Source organism: Muscardinus avellanarius (genome assembly GCF_963383645.1).
Source record: "Muscardinus avellanarius genome assembly, chromosome: 20".
Lineage (NCBI taxonomy): Eukaryota > Metazoa > Chordata > Mammalia > Rodentia > Gliridae > Muscardinus > Muscardinus avellanarius.
In genome coordinates this window covers 32168258-32189101 of record NC_137806.1, presented here as the reverse complement: position 1 = coordinate 32189101, position 20844 = coordinate 32168258, and the positions used below count along the sequence as shown (strand labels likewise).

Below are 20844 nucleotides of genomic sequence, written 5' to 3'. Positions count from 1 at the left end.
TAATTGATCTTTTGGGGAAAGTTAGCAACTAGATGTGTACATGTTTGCACACAACTGTGTGCTTCTATGCCCAACATTCTGTGTTAACAACGACCAGATTTACTACACATGGCTTATGATCCACAGGGAGACTGGAGTTATCTGTCGCAGCCTCTGGGATGCAGACGGTGCAGTCTCTATCAGTGACCATGGGGAGAGCCTGCTTTGAGATAAGTGATGGGCCAGTTAGAGGGAGCTGGCAGGCAGTGTGTGTTGGGGCGTTTGGTCCAGCAAACTTGCTGTATACATTCTCTGCCAAAAGGAACCCTTCACTTCACTTAGCAGAAAGTAAAACCAAAAAGTGCCAGTGAGGGTTTTCTAGAGAAACAAATCACAGGGAGTGTATATGGTCAGAGGGGAATTACCAGGTCAACTCACTCCAAAGCGGTAGTCCCAAGTGGCCGCGTGTATGTGGAGAGGTGGAGGAACCGGCAGCTTGCTGAGTGCTCCAAACTCTGGAGTGATCGACAATGCTGTCTCAGTCTAAGATGGAAAGACCGGGAAACTGGCTGGAGAAACGATGGTGAAATTCCAGCTCAAAGAGCCAGCGGCCAATACCCCAGGTGAAAGCAGGTGGGCTATTTTCATGAAGAACCACACAGAATTGGTGCAGCTTTCTTTTTATCCAGGTCCTATGCCTGTTAGCAACTTGATTCCTGCATTCAGGGCAGGACGTCTTCAGTCTCCCAGGACATACACCAAGCGTCAACACCCTGAAAGTCACAGAATCTTGGTTGTTCCATAATCCAATCAAGTTGACAGTCCAGATTAACCATCAGAATTTTGCCCCTCACCAACTTGACTCCCAACTCTGTCATTCTAAATGATAATAATCTTCAAAAAGCCGGGCGTGGTGGCTCACGCTTGTAATCCCTGCGCTTGGGAGGCTGAGACAGGAGGATCGTGCAGGTTCGAAGCCAGCCTCAGCTGGCTTAAGAGACCCTCTCTCCAAATAAAATATAAAATAGGTCTGGGAGTGTAGCCCAGAGGTAGTGGGTCCCTGGGTTCCATCCCCAGTACCACCAAAACTAAGTAAAAATTTAAAAAATGATAATAATCTTCAAATAAACACAGTAATTCAACATCTTGCCTACTGCGATACAACTATCCTGTGTGCAGCTGGAAACTACGGGTTTCTTTCCCAGGCTGTGGCCTGTCCTATGAAACCAGAAGGCATGACACTAACCCATGTCCTTGGTAGGCTGGCAAAAGCCCTTTGGAGAGTAGCCTTGTGTTCTTGATATCCACTTTGCCACACAAGGGTAAGGCACTAGATTAAAAGTGAGTCAATTCCACAAATTGGGTGCAGCAGCTTAATATATTAACTTGCTGGGTATGGTGGCACACATCAGTAATCCTAGTACCTGGGAGACTGAGATGCAAGGATTGCAGGTTTGAGGACAACTTCAGTAATAAGACTCTTAACCTAGCAAGACCCTATTTCAAGATAAAATGTATGTCTTCACCATCTTGTATCCCATTAAGATGTAAGACTAAAATGCACCAATAAAAAATTTAAAAAAAATTGGGGCTGGGGGTGTAGCTTAGATATAGAATGTCCCTGGGTTCAGTTCTCAGTTAAAAATACATATGTGGGTGGGTATATACACATACACAAGTAACAAATGCATCTCCTTTCCTGAAAACATTGGTTTTTACCCAAAATGAATAGGAATCTCTTAAGGAGCTCTAGTCATATTTTAGATAAAGTATGCAGTCTTACTGTAATATCCAGCTATAAATACTGACTTCCAGATTCCTATAGAGTGCTATTCATTTAACTAGTTTATTCTTTTTGTGGTGCTGAAGATTGAACCCAGGGGTATTCTACCTCCAAGCTACAACCACAGCCCAATTTTTAAATTATGAAACGGGGTCTAAGTTGCAGAGGGGGCCTCACTAAGTAGCTGAGGCTGGCTGCAAACTGGGATCCTCCTGTCTCAGCCTCCCAAGTACTGGGATTACAAGCGTGCGCCACACCTGGCTCCACGATGCTGTTCATATATCCTGGAATGCATATCCTCTGAGAGACACACTTGGGATTCTGGATCCTGAGGCGGTGGCCGTTGTCCATGAGCATTTGTGAGAAATGTAGCTTTATCCCACCCAAGGCCTGTGGAATTGGGCATGTGCATTTTAACAGGATATACAGGTATGTTTAAGATGGAGACGCAATTCTGCAGATAATAGACGCGGTAAAAACAATTCAGTCTCCAGCAGCAATATGGGGCCAGTGTCTTTCAGACTGAGATACGTTAGGTTTAATGACTCAATTTCTAGAAATGTCTGGGCAGCCCTCTGTAGGAAGATACTTAGAGCTTAATTTTCTCCATTTGCATATGGGCTGGTGGTGGTTACATCACAGGGGTACAGACAGGATGAACTGCATTAGGGCCAGAGGGCATACCCCATACTTTTCTCTTGAATGTGGACTTGGGAGTACTGGTATTTATGCCCTAGGTTTCTGGCTGGCTTTCCCCTACCTACCATCCTGTCTTTATGTCTTATTTCCAAAAATGTCCTTGATCAATCAGTGTATTGAAGTAATTACTTACTGAATAGTATTAGATAGTCTCTAGTGTCCAAAAACGCTTTTTTTTTTTTTTTTATACTCAAGAGCATCATTTACCTGGCACAGCTGATTCTATAGGGCAGGTGAGACAGAAAAAGACCATGGGGGATTTGTTAAGGCAGAGTGCCTCGATCTTTGATCTTGATTATAGAAAAGAACTAGATGACTGGGCATTATAGCTATGCTGAACATGAATTAACATTCACATGTACTTACATGAGAATTGGGCTGTTTTCTTAGCAAATGTCTTTACAAACGAATGTTTACTGAAAATTAACGAATGCTCAGAGGGACAGTTAGGGAGTTGAAAGATGGGGCTTTGCCCGTGGCTGGTGCTATGAGCTAGCTCTTAAGGTTGCTATTACACAGGGAATAACAGCAAGCACATAGCGCCGTAAGGACTTTGAATGCTCACACAGGATTGTAATCCAAGCATTTGGGAGGCTGAGACAGGATTGTGGTTTGAGGACAGCCTCAGCTAATACTTACGCCCTTTGCAACTCAGTGAGACTGTTTCAAAATATAAAAAAATAGGGCTGGGGGTGTAGCTCGGAGGTAGAATATTCCTGGGTTCAATTCCTAGGACCGCAAAAAGATTTTAAATGCTCAAATGAGAATTATACTTGGCCCATTAGTACAATGCTTTCTTTGGGCCAACAAAGACTTGATGTCTCCTTTGGAAGATTATATCTCATTCCTTTATTCTTTTTTTTTTTTTTTTTTTTTTTTGGTGGTACTGGGGTTCCTGGAAGCCCTCCTTCCTCCGGGCTACACTCCCAGACCTATTTTATATTTTTGAAACAGGGTCTCTTACGCCAGCACGGTTGGCTTCGAACCTGCGCGATCCTCCTGTCTCCGCCTCCCAAGCGCGGGGATTACAAGCGTGCGCCACCACGCCCGGCTCTCGTTCCTTTATTCTGCCAGCCTACCTCGAAGGGTTTCTAGGATGTCCTTGTCTCTCTTCATTTTAAGTCTAATTGAATAGATTGATGAATATATCTTCTCTGCTTGTGGTAGGTCTTCAGTGACGTTAAGGATGACATGTCAAGGTACAAATGGTTCGAATTCTTAGGCCTTTGCCACTTGGGACCTGTTAAGTGACAGTAAATAGAACAAGGTCACCCACTGATCGAGTGTTCCTGAGGTAGTCATCATTTGAGGACTTGATCTCCTGATCCTTAGAGGAAGAAGACCCCATGACCTAGCATGTGGCAGGGCTGGGATATGAACCAGATCCTTTCTGTTCTAAGTTCATGCATCTTGTACTAATGCTGGCTGTACTGAGTCATCCTTTTCATGGTATTTTCCCATGTGCAGTTTTTCCTGTAATCCTGTTTCATTCATTGATTGGAAATTAGTGTTTCATTTCAGAGAACTGAACTAACAAATGGCCTCCGTGTACATTTTTAAGCACCCCAGGATCACTTCAAATGTGATGTTCAGAAAGCCAACGTGTGGTTCAAGTAAGATAACCTTTATTGTAAACGGGAACCCAGAGGTTCATTTACTGAACTCTTTTCTTGCATTAATTTTGAAATGACATGCTTTCTATCGGAATCTACTCCATTTGGGATGAGCCTTAATATCCTAGAAGTGCATCTGATTTCTTGATAACTTTATTAAAATACTGTGTGAGAGTACTTTTATGAAAATTGTGGCTGGGCGTGGTGGTGCGCATGTTTGTAATTACAGCATTTGCGAGGCTGAGACAGGAAGATCGTGGTTCAGACAGCCTCAGCTACTTAGTGAGGCCCTTTGCAACTCAGCGAGACCCTGTTTCAAAATAAAGAAAAATAAATAGGGCTGGGGATGCAGCTCAGAGGTAGAATGCCCCTGGGTTCCATCCCCAATACCACAAAAATAAAAATAAAAAATTCTGTAGTTTACTATTATCCATGCAGATTGCCCCTAGGGTTCAGTAACAAGAAAAATATTAATTGCTGTGAATGGCTATAGCCACCTCCCCCTAGATATTTTACAAACAAAAAAATACTTGGAAGGTTGAGTCTATATAATGACACTTACTGTATTTGACCCAGACTTAAATGCACTAAAAGCATGTCTTCCTAGTCCCAATTTGAACTAGTTGCACGAAATCAGTCTCACATTTTCCCGTCTTCCCATCTCTGCAGGATGATGAAGTGGTTCTACAGTGCACCGCCACCATCCACAAAGAACAGCAGAAACTCTGTTTGGCAGCAGAAGGATTCGGCAATAGACTTTGCTTCCTGGAGTCCACTTCTAATTCCAAGGTAGGAGGAAACCTTTCCAGGGCACTGAAATAGTCGTCTTCCCATTGTGGCATGTGTAAGCACTTGGTTTTTCGTAGCGCGCGCGTACAAGGAAGAAAGGTTTCATTCTTCAACAGGGACATTGGTGATGGAGCCCTTCCTGGAAACAGAAGTGGGGTCTCAGTGTCCACAAGGGTAGACAGAATTCTTGCTCTGTCATATCCATATTCCTGTAGAAAAGCAAAGACGCGTAACTGAAATGGGCAAGGGTTTAGGGAAAAAGTGAAAGGGTTGGCAGAAAGGAGGGAAGGACTAGCTGTGGCACACAGATAATTTTAGAAAGGATTTGGTGAGGAGTGATAAACTTCGAATAGGCTGGATTTCGGTGAGAAAATTAGTACTTGGTTCTGCAAGCTTTTGCAGATAGGAAGCAGGCAGTGCAAGGTTCCTGGGTGGGACAGTGCATGCAACATGTTTAGTACTCTAAATGGGGTGAGGGTGGAGGCCATGTTTCCAAGGGGCTGGTCTTCGGTGGTCTTGCGGGCTATCCTTACGAGTTGAGGTTCCTTCCTAGTGTGGGGAGGCCACAGGAGCATTGCAGCAGTGAGTGGTGCTATTTGATTCTGGTATTCTAAAGATGATTGTGGCTCTGATATGGGCTTGAGACTGGAGAAAGCAAGAGTGGAGGCAGGCTGAGAGCCGGGACGTGCTGGCTGAAGTTGGAGTGGAGCCAGCTCACCGCCTCCTAGCAGCTATGGCAGTGAGGAAGTGTAAGTAGGGCTGGAAGAGGCCGTAAGGATGTAGGATGGACTAGCTGGTCACATTGAGCAGAATAAGGGAGGAAGCCAGGATGTGCTGGGGGGGGTAGGGAATCGATGAGAAAATAGTTGAACTGTCTTGGGTAGAGCACTTTGTAGTTCAGAGTATTTTATATGCACGATCTCACTTAATTACCATGAGAAGAGGAGTCCTGAATGTTGTATGGAGGAGGGAAGGGAAAGTTGAAAGAGGGTCAGCTTTGGACTTGAAGTCTTGGGCCTGACCTCAGGCAACAGTGTAGATGGCTAATGCCTGGGTGTCCTACCTTTACGTCCTTAATATAGCCTTTATTGCACAGGGCCTTTTCGGTTATTCTGTGAAATTGTGGCAAGTAGTGTGTGTGTGTGTGTGTGTTCACATGTGCGTGCGCACGCGATATGTGCCAAATAACATGTCTAATACCACAAATTAGTAGCAAACCACATTTTATTGTCCAGTTAAGACTATTTTTATAGGGTCTTATGAAATACTATCATTTGTACAACTTACAGTGAGAAGTTTGGTTGTGAAAAATACTTGTGAAAAACTATTAGTCATGTTACTATTGGGCATTTTCTCTGCTTTCTCATGTTTGTGGTGGCTAGAGCCAGGCTGACCTTTAATCAGCAAGGCTGGTATTTACCTTTCCATGTCTTACCCAACAGCGTACTCGCTGTTAACTTGGTTCTGTGATGAGAGTTGGCTTACAATACTAAGTTAATATCTCTGATGCTAAGGTTAGGTATGTATTGTGATCGTCAGGCACTGAAAAAGGCGTAGTGATGATGTGAACCGTTGAGTTTCTGATGGGGAGTCTTGATTATCCAGTTGATAACGATGACCTAGTGAACCAAATATTTTGACCCTTTACTTTTCAGGCTCTTATACTTTACTGATGTATCTGAAAATCTGCCTCCGGGATGAGATTAATGAGGTTATTTATAAATCCTAGAACTAAAAATGAAGTCCATTAGACCAATCTGAACTATTTGAAGGTTCTTTTAACATGGGTATTCTTTGGTCTCTGACATTGGATCAATGAATGGACAGACCCACAATATTAGCTTTTCCGTTTATCCTCTGCCTTGGTTGACTCTTTAGTGTTCTTTCTGAACTTCTAGTTGCTTCAATATTTGTCCTTTAAAGTCTGTCTCAAGCAGCCCCTGTCTCTTGGGTTACTTCACTTTTTAAAAGCCACGGTCCTGAGCATATACTCACATGATCCAGGCATCTGAGCTTAGTCTGGTAATACCTACCCTATGTTTCTTTTCAAAATGCCCAGATGTCCAGACGACAGCTTCTGACCCCTGAGGATCAGATGCATATCATTTATTTTTTTATACTTTAGTGTCGAGCACAGTGCCTCGAACTTCAGTAAAATTTAATGGGTTATTAAAATTTCAAAAGGGAACCAATAGTCTTTAGGCTGATAGTTTTTCCGAGAACTTAATTTTCTATACTAAAACACAAAAGTCTAGATCCGAGTTCATGTTTTTGATATGTAAATCTCTGGGTATAGCTGTATTGATTTGACACATAATTATCTGGATTTTTTGTCTCAGACAGTTGTCTCCTCTGTTTATAATAAAAATAAGGAGAACAAAATAATGGTTCAAAATAACTAGTCAGGCATGATAAATTATATATGTATTCTTGGAAATAGTCCCAGAACTATCTTAAGCTTCAAAATCTTCTCATGAAAGGCAGGACTCAATTGCTGAGAAAACCAGGCTTCATGTTCCTAGGTAATTTATTCTGTCCCATCTTTGCCCTTAAGAGGATGGTTCATCATTTCAGTATAGATTTCCCTGCAGAAAATGTAAACATTGAAATCTAATGACGTGCTTGGATTCCTAACTCATAATTAAGGGTATTTACTCCATATTTCTTTAATGAATGCCTTTAAAACTATTATTGGTGCAATATTGTACATCAACCCGAGATTCAATGATAAACATGTGCATAGGTCACATTGGTATATTTCCTTGCCATCCAACCCTCCTCACTTCTCCCTGGACAAGTAATGTTGGTGGTGGTCCCTTCATAAAGGGACATGACATTACTGGAACTGTTTCCTTTCTCAAACCTTTCCCCCCTCCCCATTTCCACCTTTCACCCCACCCCTTCCACTATTACTTGACTTTAGATCGTAGGAATGAAATTACCATATGACCCACCTATACAACTTCTCAGTATCTTTCCAAAAGAGTTAAAATGAGAACACTATATAGATAAATGCATACCCATGGTGACTATACCACAATAGACAAGGTAGGGGACCATCTCGGAGTCTGTCAACAGATGAATATATTCACACACACACACACACACACACACACACACACACACACACACACTGGAGTTCTTAGTCATAAAGAACAAATGATGTCATTCACAGGAAAACATGGATAAAAGTAGAAAATACTATGCTAAATGAGATCAGCCAGTCCCAGAAAGTCAAGAGTCAAATGTTTTCTCTCATGTAGAAGCGAGGAGAAAATGGCCTGCAGACAAATGACAACTCTGTCTGTTTCAGAATTGAGAAGTTGTGCTTGTCGATTATTAGGAATCAGTGAGTTGGAGGCTGACTCACCTTGTCACTAACAATCTAGGCCCAAACAAGGTGTACCAGAGAAGTAGAGCCTTTCCTCTTTGAATTACCATAGAAACTGACCAAGCCTCAAAGGGGCCTGGGGGAAAGGCTCCAACCTACAGAGCCAGCAGCATCCACAGTGAACCTGGGGACCGGCTACTTCTTACCGGGTATCAGCAGGCCCATGGAGGAAGTATGGGAAAGGCAGTTTGATTTCTGTGGTGTCTAGAAACCAGTGACAGGCACTCGCTGGGCAGCGTGGTGGGCCAGTGTGACAGCAGATTCATGCCTGGGAGGAAGCAAAAGACGTGTGGTCCAGGGGATGTGGCCGTGGTGGTGCATGCCTGTGAACCCAATACATGTCAGATGGAGACAGGTGGTTTTACAGGTTCAAGGTCAGCCTCAGCAGCTTAGTGAGACTCTCAGAGACTTAAAGAGACCTAGTTTCCAAACAAAAGGCTTGGAGGTACATCTCTGGTTTCAGGAGATAGGAGAAAGGGGAGAACAGATGAGGGAAACTTCCAACAATATTTTGCTCATAATGAAGTTGTCTGTATTAAGGTAAACACTTACGGGGGGACTGGGAGGGGAACGCACAATCAGTGCTGTGTGGATGTATGTATTAATCACTCAACCGTAAAGATGTAATTATATATCATTATGATATATAATTACAGTGCACCATAAAGATATTTAAGACTGACCACCAGAGCTAAGCCTGACGTTTTATATACAAAAACAGGGATTTAGAAAGGCCAGACTCAGCCGGGCATGGTGGCGCACGCTTGTAATCCCAGCATTTGGGAGGCTGAGACCGGAGGATGGCGGTTCGCGGACGACAACCTCAGCTACTTAGGCCCTCTGCAACTCAGTGAGACCCTGTTTCAAAAAAAATAATAAAAAATTGGGCAGGGGGTATAGCTCAGAGGTCAAATGCCTCTGGGTTTCATTCCCAGACCCGCAAAAAAAAAAGAAAAAAGAAAAAAGAAAAAAGGAAAAAAACAGGCCAGAAGGATCTACTTTTCAATGAAGATAAGTGTCCAGTTAAAGAATTTTGATGAAGCAGAAACATCAAAAGTATTAAGGAGACACAAACACGCTGAAGAATGAGATACGTTACCCTCCGACTGGAAAAACTAAACGTTCAGCACAGGCAGCGAGGTTGACCTCACAGAGATGCTTTAGCCTCTGAACCCTACGAGGGGCTTCGCCTTGACTAAGAGTGGGCAGGTAACATTAAGGGGTGTTGATTGTAATGTAGGCCACTAAGGAAACTTCAAATTCCTCAGGGTGGCAGTAATAGCACTGTGACCACAAAGGAATAGAACTAGGTTATTAAAATTTACCAAGCAAAGGGAAGCAACGAAAGACCTACCCAAAACGCTGCCCTCATATGAAAAATCTTTGTACCTGAAAATCACAAAGTACACAAGTAATCTTGGGACAATGGGAGAAATCGAAGATTTTCTTGAACGTATGACAAATACATAATGTTTTAGAATGTGGGATACAGCCAAAAGAGCTTGAATAAAATTTATAGCACTAGATGAATGTTAATAAAAATGGAAAATTTAAGGTAATAGGTACAAAACTAGGAAAAAGGCAAAAGAAAACAGGAATGGAGTTAAAGAAATTGAGTTTATCTACAAAATCAGTTGTACAGAAAGATCAAACCATTAATTAAAATGGAAGGATAAATATTCAGATATTAGACATTACATATGGGTCAAAAAGAGGATAATGTATCAAAATGGGGGAAATTGAATCAAACGGGCCATTTGTGTAATTTTATGCAAATGACTTCAAAATATTCATGATTGAATCATGTTCTGGAAAATTTTCCACGGAAACTCCAAACAGATCACTAATCAAAAGTTGTGAAAACAAGGACCAGGGGTCAGATGATCCCTGTTTCCCTGTGCTGCCTGAAGGGTTCCAAAGCACACGAGGATGTGGAAGACATAGTCCAATTTTTTTTTTTTTTTTTTGCTGTACTGGGGATAGAACCCAGGGGCATTCTACCGCTGAGCTACACCCCCAGCCATATTTTTTTAATTTATTTTGAAACAGTCTCAGAGTTGCAAAGGGCCTAAGTAGTAGCTGAGGCTGTCCGTGAACAGCAATCCTCCTGTCTCAGCCTCCGGAATGCTGGGATTATAAGCCTGCGCCATCACGCCTGGCTTAGTCGAAAATTTATTTTCTCAAATAAGACATGGATTCCGTTATCCTTAAAACATTATTTACCAAAGCTACTTATAGATCCATTTTACTTGAATACAAAAATACAAGATAAAATACTTGAAAAAAGAGACATTGCCTTCCAAGTTGAGGCTTATTCTTGGAATTCAAGAGGCTCCATGCTATAAATATGCATAAATAGTTCTTGAAACTAGCGGAGGGAAGAAATGCCCTTTGAACTTACGGAACAGGCAGTGGTACAAAATTTGGGTTGATATTTCAAAAACAGCTAATAGGTGGTGTGTGCTCGTAATCCTAGCATTTGGGATGATACATCTGGATCACAAGTTCAAGGGCAGCTATGTGCAGCGCTGTTAGACTGTTTGACAATAAAAATAGGGTTGGAGGTGTAGCTCAGAGGTAGAGTGCCACTGGGTTCTATACCTAGTACCAATACATATAATTTATTTATATTGTTACTGTTCATTAACCTTCGAACCTGCGTGATCCTCCTGTCTCTGCCTCCCAAGAGCAGGGATTAATTTTGGGAGAGAATAGAATAAAATCATGAATATTTCATTCTGAATAGCAAAAAGCTAAATATAACTTGGATTCCTGAGGTTTGGTGTTAAAGTTAAGCAATCAATTTTCCCGGTGAGTCCATCTTTTTTTTTTTTTTTTTGGTATTGGGGTTCCTGGAAGCCCTTCTACCTCCGGGCTACACTCCCAGACCTATTTTTACATTTTTATTTGGAAACCGGTCTCCTAAGCCAGCGCGTGCGGCTGGCTTCAAACCTGCGCGATCCTCCTGTCTCTGCCTCCCAAGAGCGGGGATTACAAGTGTGTGCCACCACGCCCGGCGTGAGTCCATCTTTTGAAAACATCCACCTGCTGGGGCTGGGTGTGGTGGCCCACGCCTGTAATCCCAGTGCTTGGGCAGGTGAGATAGAAGGATTATATATTTGAAGCTAGTTTCAGCAACCTGGAAAGACTGTGTTCACAAATAAAAAAATAGGGCTGAGGGTATAGCTTGGAGGTAGCATGACTCTAGGTCTAATCCCCAGCACCACAAACCAAACAAAAATCCCCATCTGTACCACTTACGTTCTAGTGAGGATACGGTGAGCTTGAGATGATGGGGCCTGGGCTGCCTTAGCTGCTCCCTAGCCTTCAAAATGGAAGATCACAGGCCTGCCACCGCAGCTGCTGATAATGCACGGTGGGGACATGTGGCAGTCCTGCTCTCGGTTTCCTTTCCACTTGTAATCACTTTACGCTCAGTAAAATACTGCATTAAGCGAAATCATTTTCCAGTTAATCTCATGTTCCTTTGGTAATTAGGTTACTTGGGGGTTCTTAACTAAAAAAAAAAAAAAAAAAAAAACAAAAAAAAACACCCTCATAATTATGAAATCAGGCATAAAGTATGACCTCATTCAAAATGGAAGTTCTGTGTATCTTCATAGGGAGGGCAGAATAACCTTAACCAGCTCAGATGGACTCATTTGAGCTTGCTCTTGAAGGGTGTGGATGTTGAAATATTAATGAGAATCAGAAGCCAGATATAGTAGTACGGTTTTAAACCTAGTACCCAGGGGGCTGAGATGGGAAGACTACACGTTTGAGGCCAGCCTCAGCAACTTAGGAAGGCCCTGTTTCAAAATACAAAAATAGGGTGGGTAGAGTAGCTGAGAGGCAGAATGCTTCTGGGTTTACTCTCCAGTAAAATGTGTGTGTACACGCGTGCACAAAAACACACGCACAGAAACTGTCTCTCTCCTCCTCCCTCACTCCAAAACTACCTGTGCAGCTCCGTGGAGGATTTCTGTGGTGCTGGGTTCAACAGTTTTTCGGGAACTACCCAATCTGGCTCTAGTGTTAAGATGCAGATTCTAATAAGCAGTGATGGTTAGTGTCAGTGATTTCTTAAGATGCTCTGTGCTGCTGAGGTTTGCCTCGTTCCAAGCAGTTGTGACTCCATACCATGCATGTGATGATACTAGGATGTCTACTTGTTGATAAGGTGAATCCAATTTCTACTACATCACTGTATGCAGCAGTGATATTCCTTGAGTGTCTGAGAATAATTCTTAAATTTAAAATTGAGAAAATTATAAAATCGGAAGATTTTGGCCTCAGAACAGCAGTAAATCTCATGGAACCACCAGGGTTCCATAGGAACACAGTTGGGGAAACAGTGTTCTCATGACTCTCGAAACGAGTCACGGAGTATTTTTCTCAAAAGAAAATTCATCTAAAAAAAAAAACACCCACCATTCTTATATAATGACCTTATTTGTGAAGAGTAGTTCACTGATGTTTGTGGACTCACAGTATGAAGATTTTTGAGCTTTGTTTCGGCTCAAGATTTTGACTATTTCTAAGCCTGGTTTCTATCTACACTATATTAAAACAATATTTTATCAGGCTTTCAAAAATAAACTAGGCCCCATACCTGTAGCAATACCAAGAACTCTTTGCATATATAACAATTCCTATGGTCTCACTTTAATTAAAAGTATTTCTTCAGATAATGCGACATGATGGAGCAATATTTTATCTTCAGCGATTTTCATTTCAGGATATTATTCACCACTATAAATAATGCATCTGGCTATTAATGATGCATAATAGTTATGCTATTTCTGTCAAACGGGCTCGTCTTCAAGTGAGGGTTTCTGAATAATAAAAATGTCAGTATAAGATAAGTGCTAGATGATATAAGAGTCGCTTTAAAAATAACGTTCGCAGAGCATCCTGCGCATCAGGTATTCTTGTGTTCACTAATAACTAATTGAAATAGTAAAATAAAATGATAGGGAGGTAGACACTAACATAATTTTTCTTTATTAATTTTGGTTTTCATAAAATTCAGTTTGTCTCCCTCCCGGGAGGCAAAAGAGAAGCCAATGTGGTTGGGAAAGATAAATTATCCACAACTGTATTTGTTTCTCAAAGTCCTTGCGGTTTAGTTATATAATTGCTGATAATTTTAAGGGAAAAATAAAATGGGAAGATGAGGGAGGAAAAACATCCCAATGATAAGTGGACATCGAACTTAACACTGTTCGACCAGCGCAGTGAGACAGTGTCTAATCTTTTGGCAAATTATTGAGTAAGAAAGAAGCTATTTAGTTGGGCCAGAAAGAAGCTATTTAGAAACTATAAAGTTTATGTGGAAATAATTTTTGCCAGTGTTTCCTCTTCCTCATACTGGGAATTGAACACAGGGGCATTCTACCTCTGAGCTACACCTCCAGCCCTTTTTATTTTGAATCAGTCTCACTAAGTTACGGAGGGTCCGTTTTCCAACCTTGTGATTCTTGTCTCAGCCATCCAAGTACCAGGATTATAGGCATACGCCGCTATGCCTGGCTCTTGATACATTTTTAAACATGCCTTATAGTTAGGGAAAAGTCATATAAGAGGGGTAGGGCTGACATAATTGAAATTCCCCAATTAGGAATCACTTTGTAGAATACTTAGGTAATGTAGGATCATTATATTGCCTTATGAGCTAAACATTCATCCTTTGGGTCTCTTAAAGATAGTATAAAATCCTCATTGTGGCTAAAAAAAAGCTCTTGATTTCCAGTTATAAGAAAATGAAATGAAAATTTAGGAAAGCATTCAATTCTAAGACTAAAAAGCAATGTCCTGTAATCGGGAAAGCTCCAGAAGCACCAGGCAAAAGGAGCCCGCTGGAGAAGGCACACCCAGGGCTCACTTCTTGCACACACGGGGCCTCCTCACTCGGCACGATGGGCAGACGCTTGGTCCCACCTGAGACCTGTCTGCCTCAGCCCTGGGATGTGCTGAGCAGCAAAGTGGACGGCAGTCTTGAGTTCTCATACCCTGTCCCGATAGATAGTTCAAATCCTCACGTTTTTTATTTTTTATTTTTTTTATTTTTGGTGGTACCTGGGGTTCCTGGAAACCCTTCTACCAAATCCCTCCCTGTTACGGGCTTTAGTAGGCAAGCATCTGTCGATGGCACAGCATGGCCCAGAAGCTTTGGTCCTCACAAAGTACTAAAGGCAGAGGCAGCTGGGATCAGCTCCAGTGTAGACCTTCTCTTTAGACCCATAACTTAATATCGACGTAACTATTTGGACAGTTAGGTCATCTGTCTGTTCTGTTTTTAATAATCCTATTGTACTCTGCAAAGAGTACCCATGTTCTTCCTGCTTCAAGGAATTTCTTCAGTGTTGGCAGAGTAAATGTTTCTGACCGTAATGTTTAATCCTTTATAGACTGGCAATGGGCTTAGTCTAGTGCATTTGTTAGTATTTAGCTTACTGCTTTATATAAAAAATAAATCTTAGGATGCTTATACACAACTTAAAGAGCCAAGAGATTTATAGAAAATGTTAAATTATATAATTATTGGCAAAGTTGATAATGAAATGCTAAGATTTAAGTATCACTTCCTAACACCGTTGCCAAAGCTATTCCATTTGCATACATTGTTTTACAATAAGTAATAAAGTACTTGAGATTTTATCTTGATGCCAAAACGTTTCAGCAGTTCCTTATAAAATTAAACCTACAGCCAGGTGTGGTGTCCCACGCCTGTAATTCCAGTACTTGGGAGGCTAAGCTGGGAGGATTTGCAGGTTCAAGGCCAGCTGCAGTAATACAGCAAGAACCTATCTCCAAGTAAAATAGGAATGGGGTTATAGCTTGGAGACAGAATGCCCCTGAAGTCAGTCCTAGCATCACAATAAAATAAAACATCAACATAGTATAACAGTGCACATTGGGCTAGTTATTTATGCGTTTGTTTTTGTTTTTTTGTTTTTGTTTTTTTTTTTACCCAGTCTTGTACTTACAGGGTGGGAGCATTTTCATTCTTAGTAGCCTAAGATCAGAAACAGCCAGAATTTGCCGGGTATGGTGGTGCACACTTGTAATCCCCGCGCTTGGGAGACTGAGACAGGAGGATCGCACAGGTTCAGAGCCAGCCTCAGCTACTTAGTGAGGCTCTCAGCAACTTAGTGAGACCCTGTTACCAAGTAAAGTATAAAATAAGTCCGGGAGCATAGCCCGGAGGTACAAAAGCCCCTGGGTTCCACCCCCAGTACCACAAAAAAAGAAAAAAAAAGAAACAACCAGAATGTAAGTGATAAAAGGATATTATGTAGCAAAAGGAGATTTAAGTGCTAATCTGTGCAAGTCAATCATTAAGAAACAGAAGTAGCACACTAAAGGCTGGATACTGAATGACTGGGGAATGGTAGGGAGGCAGAATTATAAAGACGTGTAGCAAGAAAGACAATGGGTAAGCTCGGAGAAATAGATGGGGATAGACTATGTAGATACTCAAGTTTTTTATTTCAGAAAATAGGTGGAGCCGGGCGTGGTGGCGCACGCTTGTAATCCCCGTGCTTGGGAGGCGGAGACAGGAGGATCGCGCAGGTTCGAAGCCAGCCGCGCTGGCGTAAGAGACCCTGTTTCAAAAATATAAAATAGGTCTGGGAGTGTAGCCCGGAGGTAGAAGGGCTTCCAGGAACCCCAGGTGGTTGTAGAAACATTAGAAAATTCATCAAATGGTATAGTCAAGTTTATTACATGTAGATTATGCCTCAATAAAACTGACTTTTAAAAAAACCACAAGCACAAATGGTAGGGCAGAAGTTTTGAGTCTGGCATGGTGGCGGACGCTTAGTAATCCCTGCTCTTGGGAGGCGGAGACAGGAGGATCGCGCAGGTTCGAAGCCAGCCGCGCTGGCTTAAGAGACACTGTTTCCAAATGAAAATATAAAATAGGTCTGGGAGTATAGCCTGGAGGTAGAAGGGTTTCCAGGAACCCCAGTACCACAAAAAAAAAGTTTTATTTGATACTAAAAAATGAAAGACTTAACACACACAGCAACAATAACTATCCTGTCCCACAACAAAACCTCAGGTGTTTTAACATGTGCATATAAAACAAATTGAATTATATTACCCAGATTAAAGATCTTCCTATGAACTCGTAAGAAAAAGTTATCCAGGTAGAAAAATGACGTATTGAAAGTAAAGGAAACTGAGGTGGCTTCCAAATTCCTTAAAAGAAGCTCAAGATGCTCAGTGATAAATGTGCAACTTGAAGCCACATTGAAATTCTCATGCACAAAGTTATCAAAAGCCAGTAAATTTTGCAATGAAAAGATTATGTGGACTGGTGAAAATCCTCATACATCACTCTGAGGGGTATAAATTGGCAGTAGTTATGGAAAGCGGTAACATTGTACCTAAATATTTACAATGGTCATAACTGGGACCCAGCAAATTGACTCCAAGAAATATCCTTGGAGCCGGGCGTGGTGGCGCACGCTCGTAATCCCAGCATTCGGGAGGCTGAGACCTGGAGGATCGCGGTTTGCGGACAGCCTCAGCTACTTACTGAGGCCCTCTGCAACTCAGTGAGACCCGGTTTCAAAATAAAGAATAAAAAAATAGGACAGGGGGGTGTAGCTCTGTAGCTCAGAGGTCAAATGCCCCTGGGTTCCATCCCCAGGCCCGAAAAAAAAAAAAAAAAGAAAAAATATCCTTGGCCCTACAATTCATGAGCATGTGTTAATGAAGACATGCACACCCATGCTGATGGCAGTGTTCTGAATAGCAAAAGCATAGAAAACCACTCCATGTCTATTACAGGACAGAAGTCCAGAACTTAACACCCACGTTTTGGCGCTACAGAGCAGCAGGTCTTGAGTTGCTGACAGGGATGTGAATGGAACAGACACTTAAAGTGTGGCACCCTGTTGTGCTCCTAGACATATCTTGCCATGTGATACAGTAATCATGTTCCATGGACAAGTTGAACATTTATGATCATGTAAAAACCCATGGATATTTATAGCTGCTTTATTCATAATTGTTGAAACTTCAAAGCAACCTGAATGTCTTTCAGTAAGTCAACAGAAAAACTGTGGTATATCCAGAAAATGGAGTATTACTGAGCACTGAAAAGAAAAGGGCTATTAACCTATGGAAAAAACAAAGGAGCCTAGATGCATATTACAAAATCTGGAAAAAAAAAACCATGATTCCAGCTATATCCTATTTTGGAGAAGTAAAACTAGGGACACAGTAAAGAGATCAGAGATTTCCCAGAGCTAGTAGGGTAGGAGAAGGAGGGACAAATAGTTCAAGTAAAGGAGACGTTAAGAGCAGGAAAACTATTGTAAGATGGGATAAGTCACCATAAAATTGTTAAAATCTACGTAACAATACGAAGTGAACCATAACATAGGCTGAGGATTTTTAATAAGTGTCTTAATGTGGGCTCATCGGTTGTGACGAGGGTGTCGCTGCCAAATGAGAAGCAGGAACGGCTTGTACTGGGGGCGACGTATGAATGGGAACTCTTGGCAGCTCTGCTGTGAACCTACAACTGCTACAAAAACCAAAATCCATTGGAAACACGAACCAAATGGCTGAAAGTTCCCCAGATGCCTGTCAGATGGCTCATGAAATTGTAGCGGACTCAAGCCATGTGATGTGGCACAGTGAAACTAGAGGCACGGATGTCCATCGACTCCAGGAATATCATGGGGTGAAAACACAAGATGAAATTGCAGGTGGATTTTCACAACATGGCACTAATGTTAAAATGCTCAAAGTAGTTAAAAAATACTATGAGAATATATAGGTATCAGAATTCTGAGTAAATGCACGTTAGCAATAAGCATTAGGGTCAGCAGAATGGATACTGGTCCTGTGGGACTCCAGGAAAAATGAAATCGGGCTTTAACTGTGTAACAGCGATTTAAGCTGGATATGAGAATGTGACTTATTACAAAATTTCTATGCATTTTTTGGGTTTCTAAAGTACCACACAAGGGAACAGCTACGGAAAATGACACTTGATTGGCAGCCACCGTGTTTTTTAAAATAAACACTCATCTAGGAAGTTCCGATGCTGTGAATAATTTTTGTCTTGATTTACATTTTCAAGGTTACATCTTAGAAGCCTGTAGCAGAAATTACTGAAGATTCATTACCATCCGAGGTTTGGTGCTGGAGTGAGACAAGTTGGTGAACAGCAATATATGAATGGAGTTGAAGATGTTTGCACTGGTAGAAACCTAGACTGTGACAAGGAGTCTGACAATCCTTCTTGCCTTATCTGGAGCAGTGGATTGTCAATAGCTCACAGGCCTTTGGGGACTAAAATGTAAATACTAAATGCAGCTCAATTTTCATAGTAATTACTTTGTTGCTCCAGAAGTTAAGACATATATAAACACACAAAATCACTTTGGAAAATCATTGAACAGAGTATCTTCAGAAAAATCAGGGATGTTGAAGGAAGAAAATAGTTGTTGGAAAAAGACAAAAGCATGTATATAGTTATAATCATATTATGTGGAAGAAAAAATATACCATGGCAGAAATTAGAGGTACTTTTGAGGGAGAGGATTGATTCATGAAGAAAAGGAGGAAAAGAATTCAAAGGCTGAGCCAGACAAGGCATATACTCTCTGTCCTGTTCAATGACTTCTATGAAAGTTGAAATCACCATCTGCCACTTTCATGATGCCAGGAAAAGCCTAAGGTGGGTGTAGACTTCAGTGCACCTCTAACACTAGCTACTTCCAACAGTTCCAAAGCACTTTTAGTGAATTCACATCCTTGTCGAACATAATGGTGGTTTGATTGAAAAGAACATTGGAGCAACGTAGCTGTCTTTCAAGATCAACAATAACTCGGGTTTGGTGTTCTTAGGTTTTAAAAAGCAGGCTGGAACTTACATAAAGAATTGGATTGGGAAAGGATATTCCAAATCTATTGAGAAGACCCAAATAGAAATTGAGTGATTGGATACTTTTTAAAGGCCATGTTTAGCTGGTGTACGTAAGATGACGTGTGTCTGTAATCCTACAACTTTGATCAACTTAGCTGAGCCCTAAGGATCATGGGTTTGAGGTTAGCCTCGGTAAGTTAGCAAGATTTTGAGAAGAATACTGAGACCCTGTCTGAAAACAAAAGGTAAAAGGAAGGTGGGGGGAAAGCTTAGACACAGAATGCCCCTGGGTTCATTTCCCAGCACTACGAAAATAAAGGCTATGCCTTCTTCGTGCATTGTTTTTTATGTATTGCAGTTATCCTGTGTTATTTCTTGGACTCTTCCTTCAGCACCAAGTTGCACCATCCCCTCAACAAGCCAACTTTTCTTAGTGATAATAATCAACTCTTGACTACAGCCCCTTTTCATTCATCTGGGGTGGGGGATGCAGCCTGCTGCTCCATGTAAATGTAGAAAGGAAATGACCAGTCTGTGCCTCAGCTCAGGAGCGGAGTTCCCTGCGGGGCTCTGATTATCTGCGGATGGTCGGCAAGGACCCAGAATTCTTGGAAGTTCTTGACAAATATATGGTATGCCTTTTAAAATCAGAATAACAGGTGTTTTTTTTCTAGCCAATTGTTGGCGTAGGTATAAACTTATGTAAGTGAATTAGTTTAATTCTCGCAGTTACCTCTTGCAGGACCAGAATCCTTAATTTGGTTTCATTCTTTGTAATCTGGGCTGGCATTTCTCCAACAACCTGGTACTACTGTGGCAACATAACTGATAATTGCTCTATGAGAAAGAACATTTTTAAATATTTGTGTGTTACACTTTGTGACATGCACACAACTCATGGAGTGCTTTACTCTGGGTCCCACTCACCACCTTTTCTTTCCCTATACATGTCTTTGAGCTTGGCATTGGTAACTTAATGTATATACATTGCACTACCTGAATAGTTGAAATTCATGTTCTGTCTCTATCGAGATGCTCATTTTCTTATTGTCAATGTTTCAAAACTAAGTACTTGCCGGGCGTGGTGGCGCACGCTTGTAATCCCCGCGCTTGGGAGGCAGAAACAGGAGGATCGCGCAGGTTCGAAGCCAGCCGCGCGCGCTGGCTTAGGAGACCCTGTTTCTAAATAAAAATATAAAAATAGGTCTGGGAGTGTAGCCCAGAGGTAGAAGGGCTTCCAGGAACCCCAGTACCACCAAAAAAAAAAAAAAAAAACCAAAAAAAACTAAGTACTTAAATGTTAAGTATTCTGTAGTAAATGGTGGTATTAAGAAACCAGAGATAAATTTCCTCTTCTCCCTTTACGCATTTGATTAGGTAGAGGACTATATAGATACCCTTCTATGGTCCATAAATGTAACACAATTAGGAATTATTATTCCAGGATAATTAACACTTTATTTTTTGTATTCTTTAACGGAGTACAAAATAGGCATACATACACACATTGCTTATTTAGCCCTTCCCCAATCCCCACCCCATTCCCTCCCTTCTCCTCCTCTGTGTTTGGCTTAGTGATTGATTTTGGTATATTTGTGAATGCACATCATGTACATCAGGGAATTTTTTTCTTCTCCCCTCCCATCACCCCATTTAGGCCTCCTTATTTGCTCTGATTCCTCTGTTTTAGAGTTCCTCC

The 20844-nt window shown here is 41.6% G+C and overlaps 1 protein-coding gene across 1 annotated transcript in view; it reads left to right on the top strand.

The window, feature by feature from the left end:
- RYR2 (ryanodine receptor 2) overlaps nt 1-20844 on the top strand; it is a gene marked incomplete at both ends in the record, with an annotated part of 554680 nt that overhangs the window by 163338 nt on the left and 370498 nt on the right. Inside the window, one exon of the mRNA XM_080717126.1 lies at nt 4744-4863. Within this exon, the coding sequence (XP_080573252.1) occupies nt 4744-4863 (120 nt within the window). The remainder of the gene's footprint in view (nt 1-4743; nt 4864-20844) is intronic.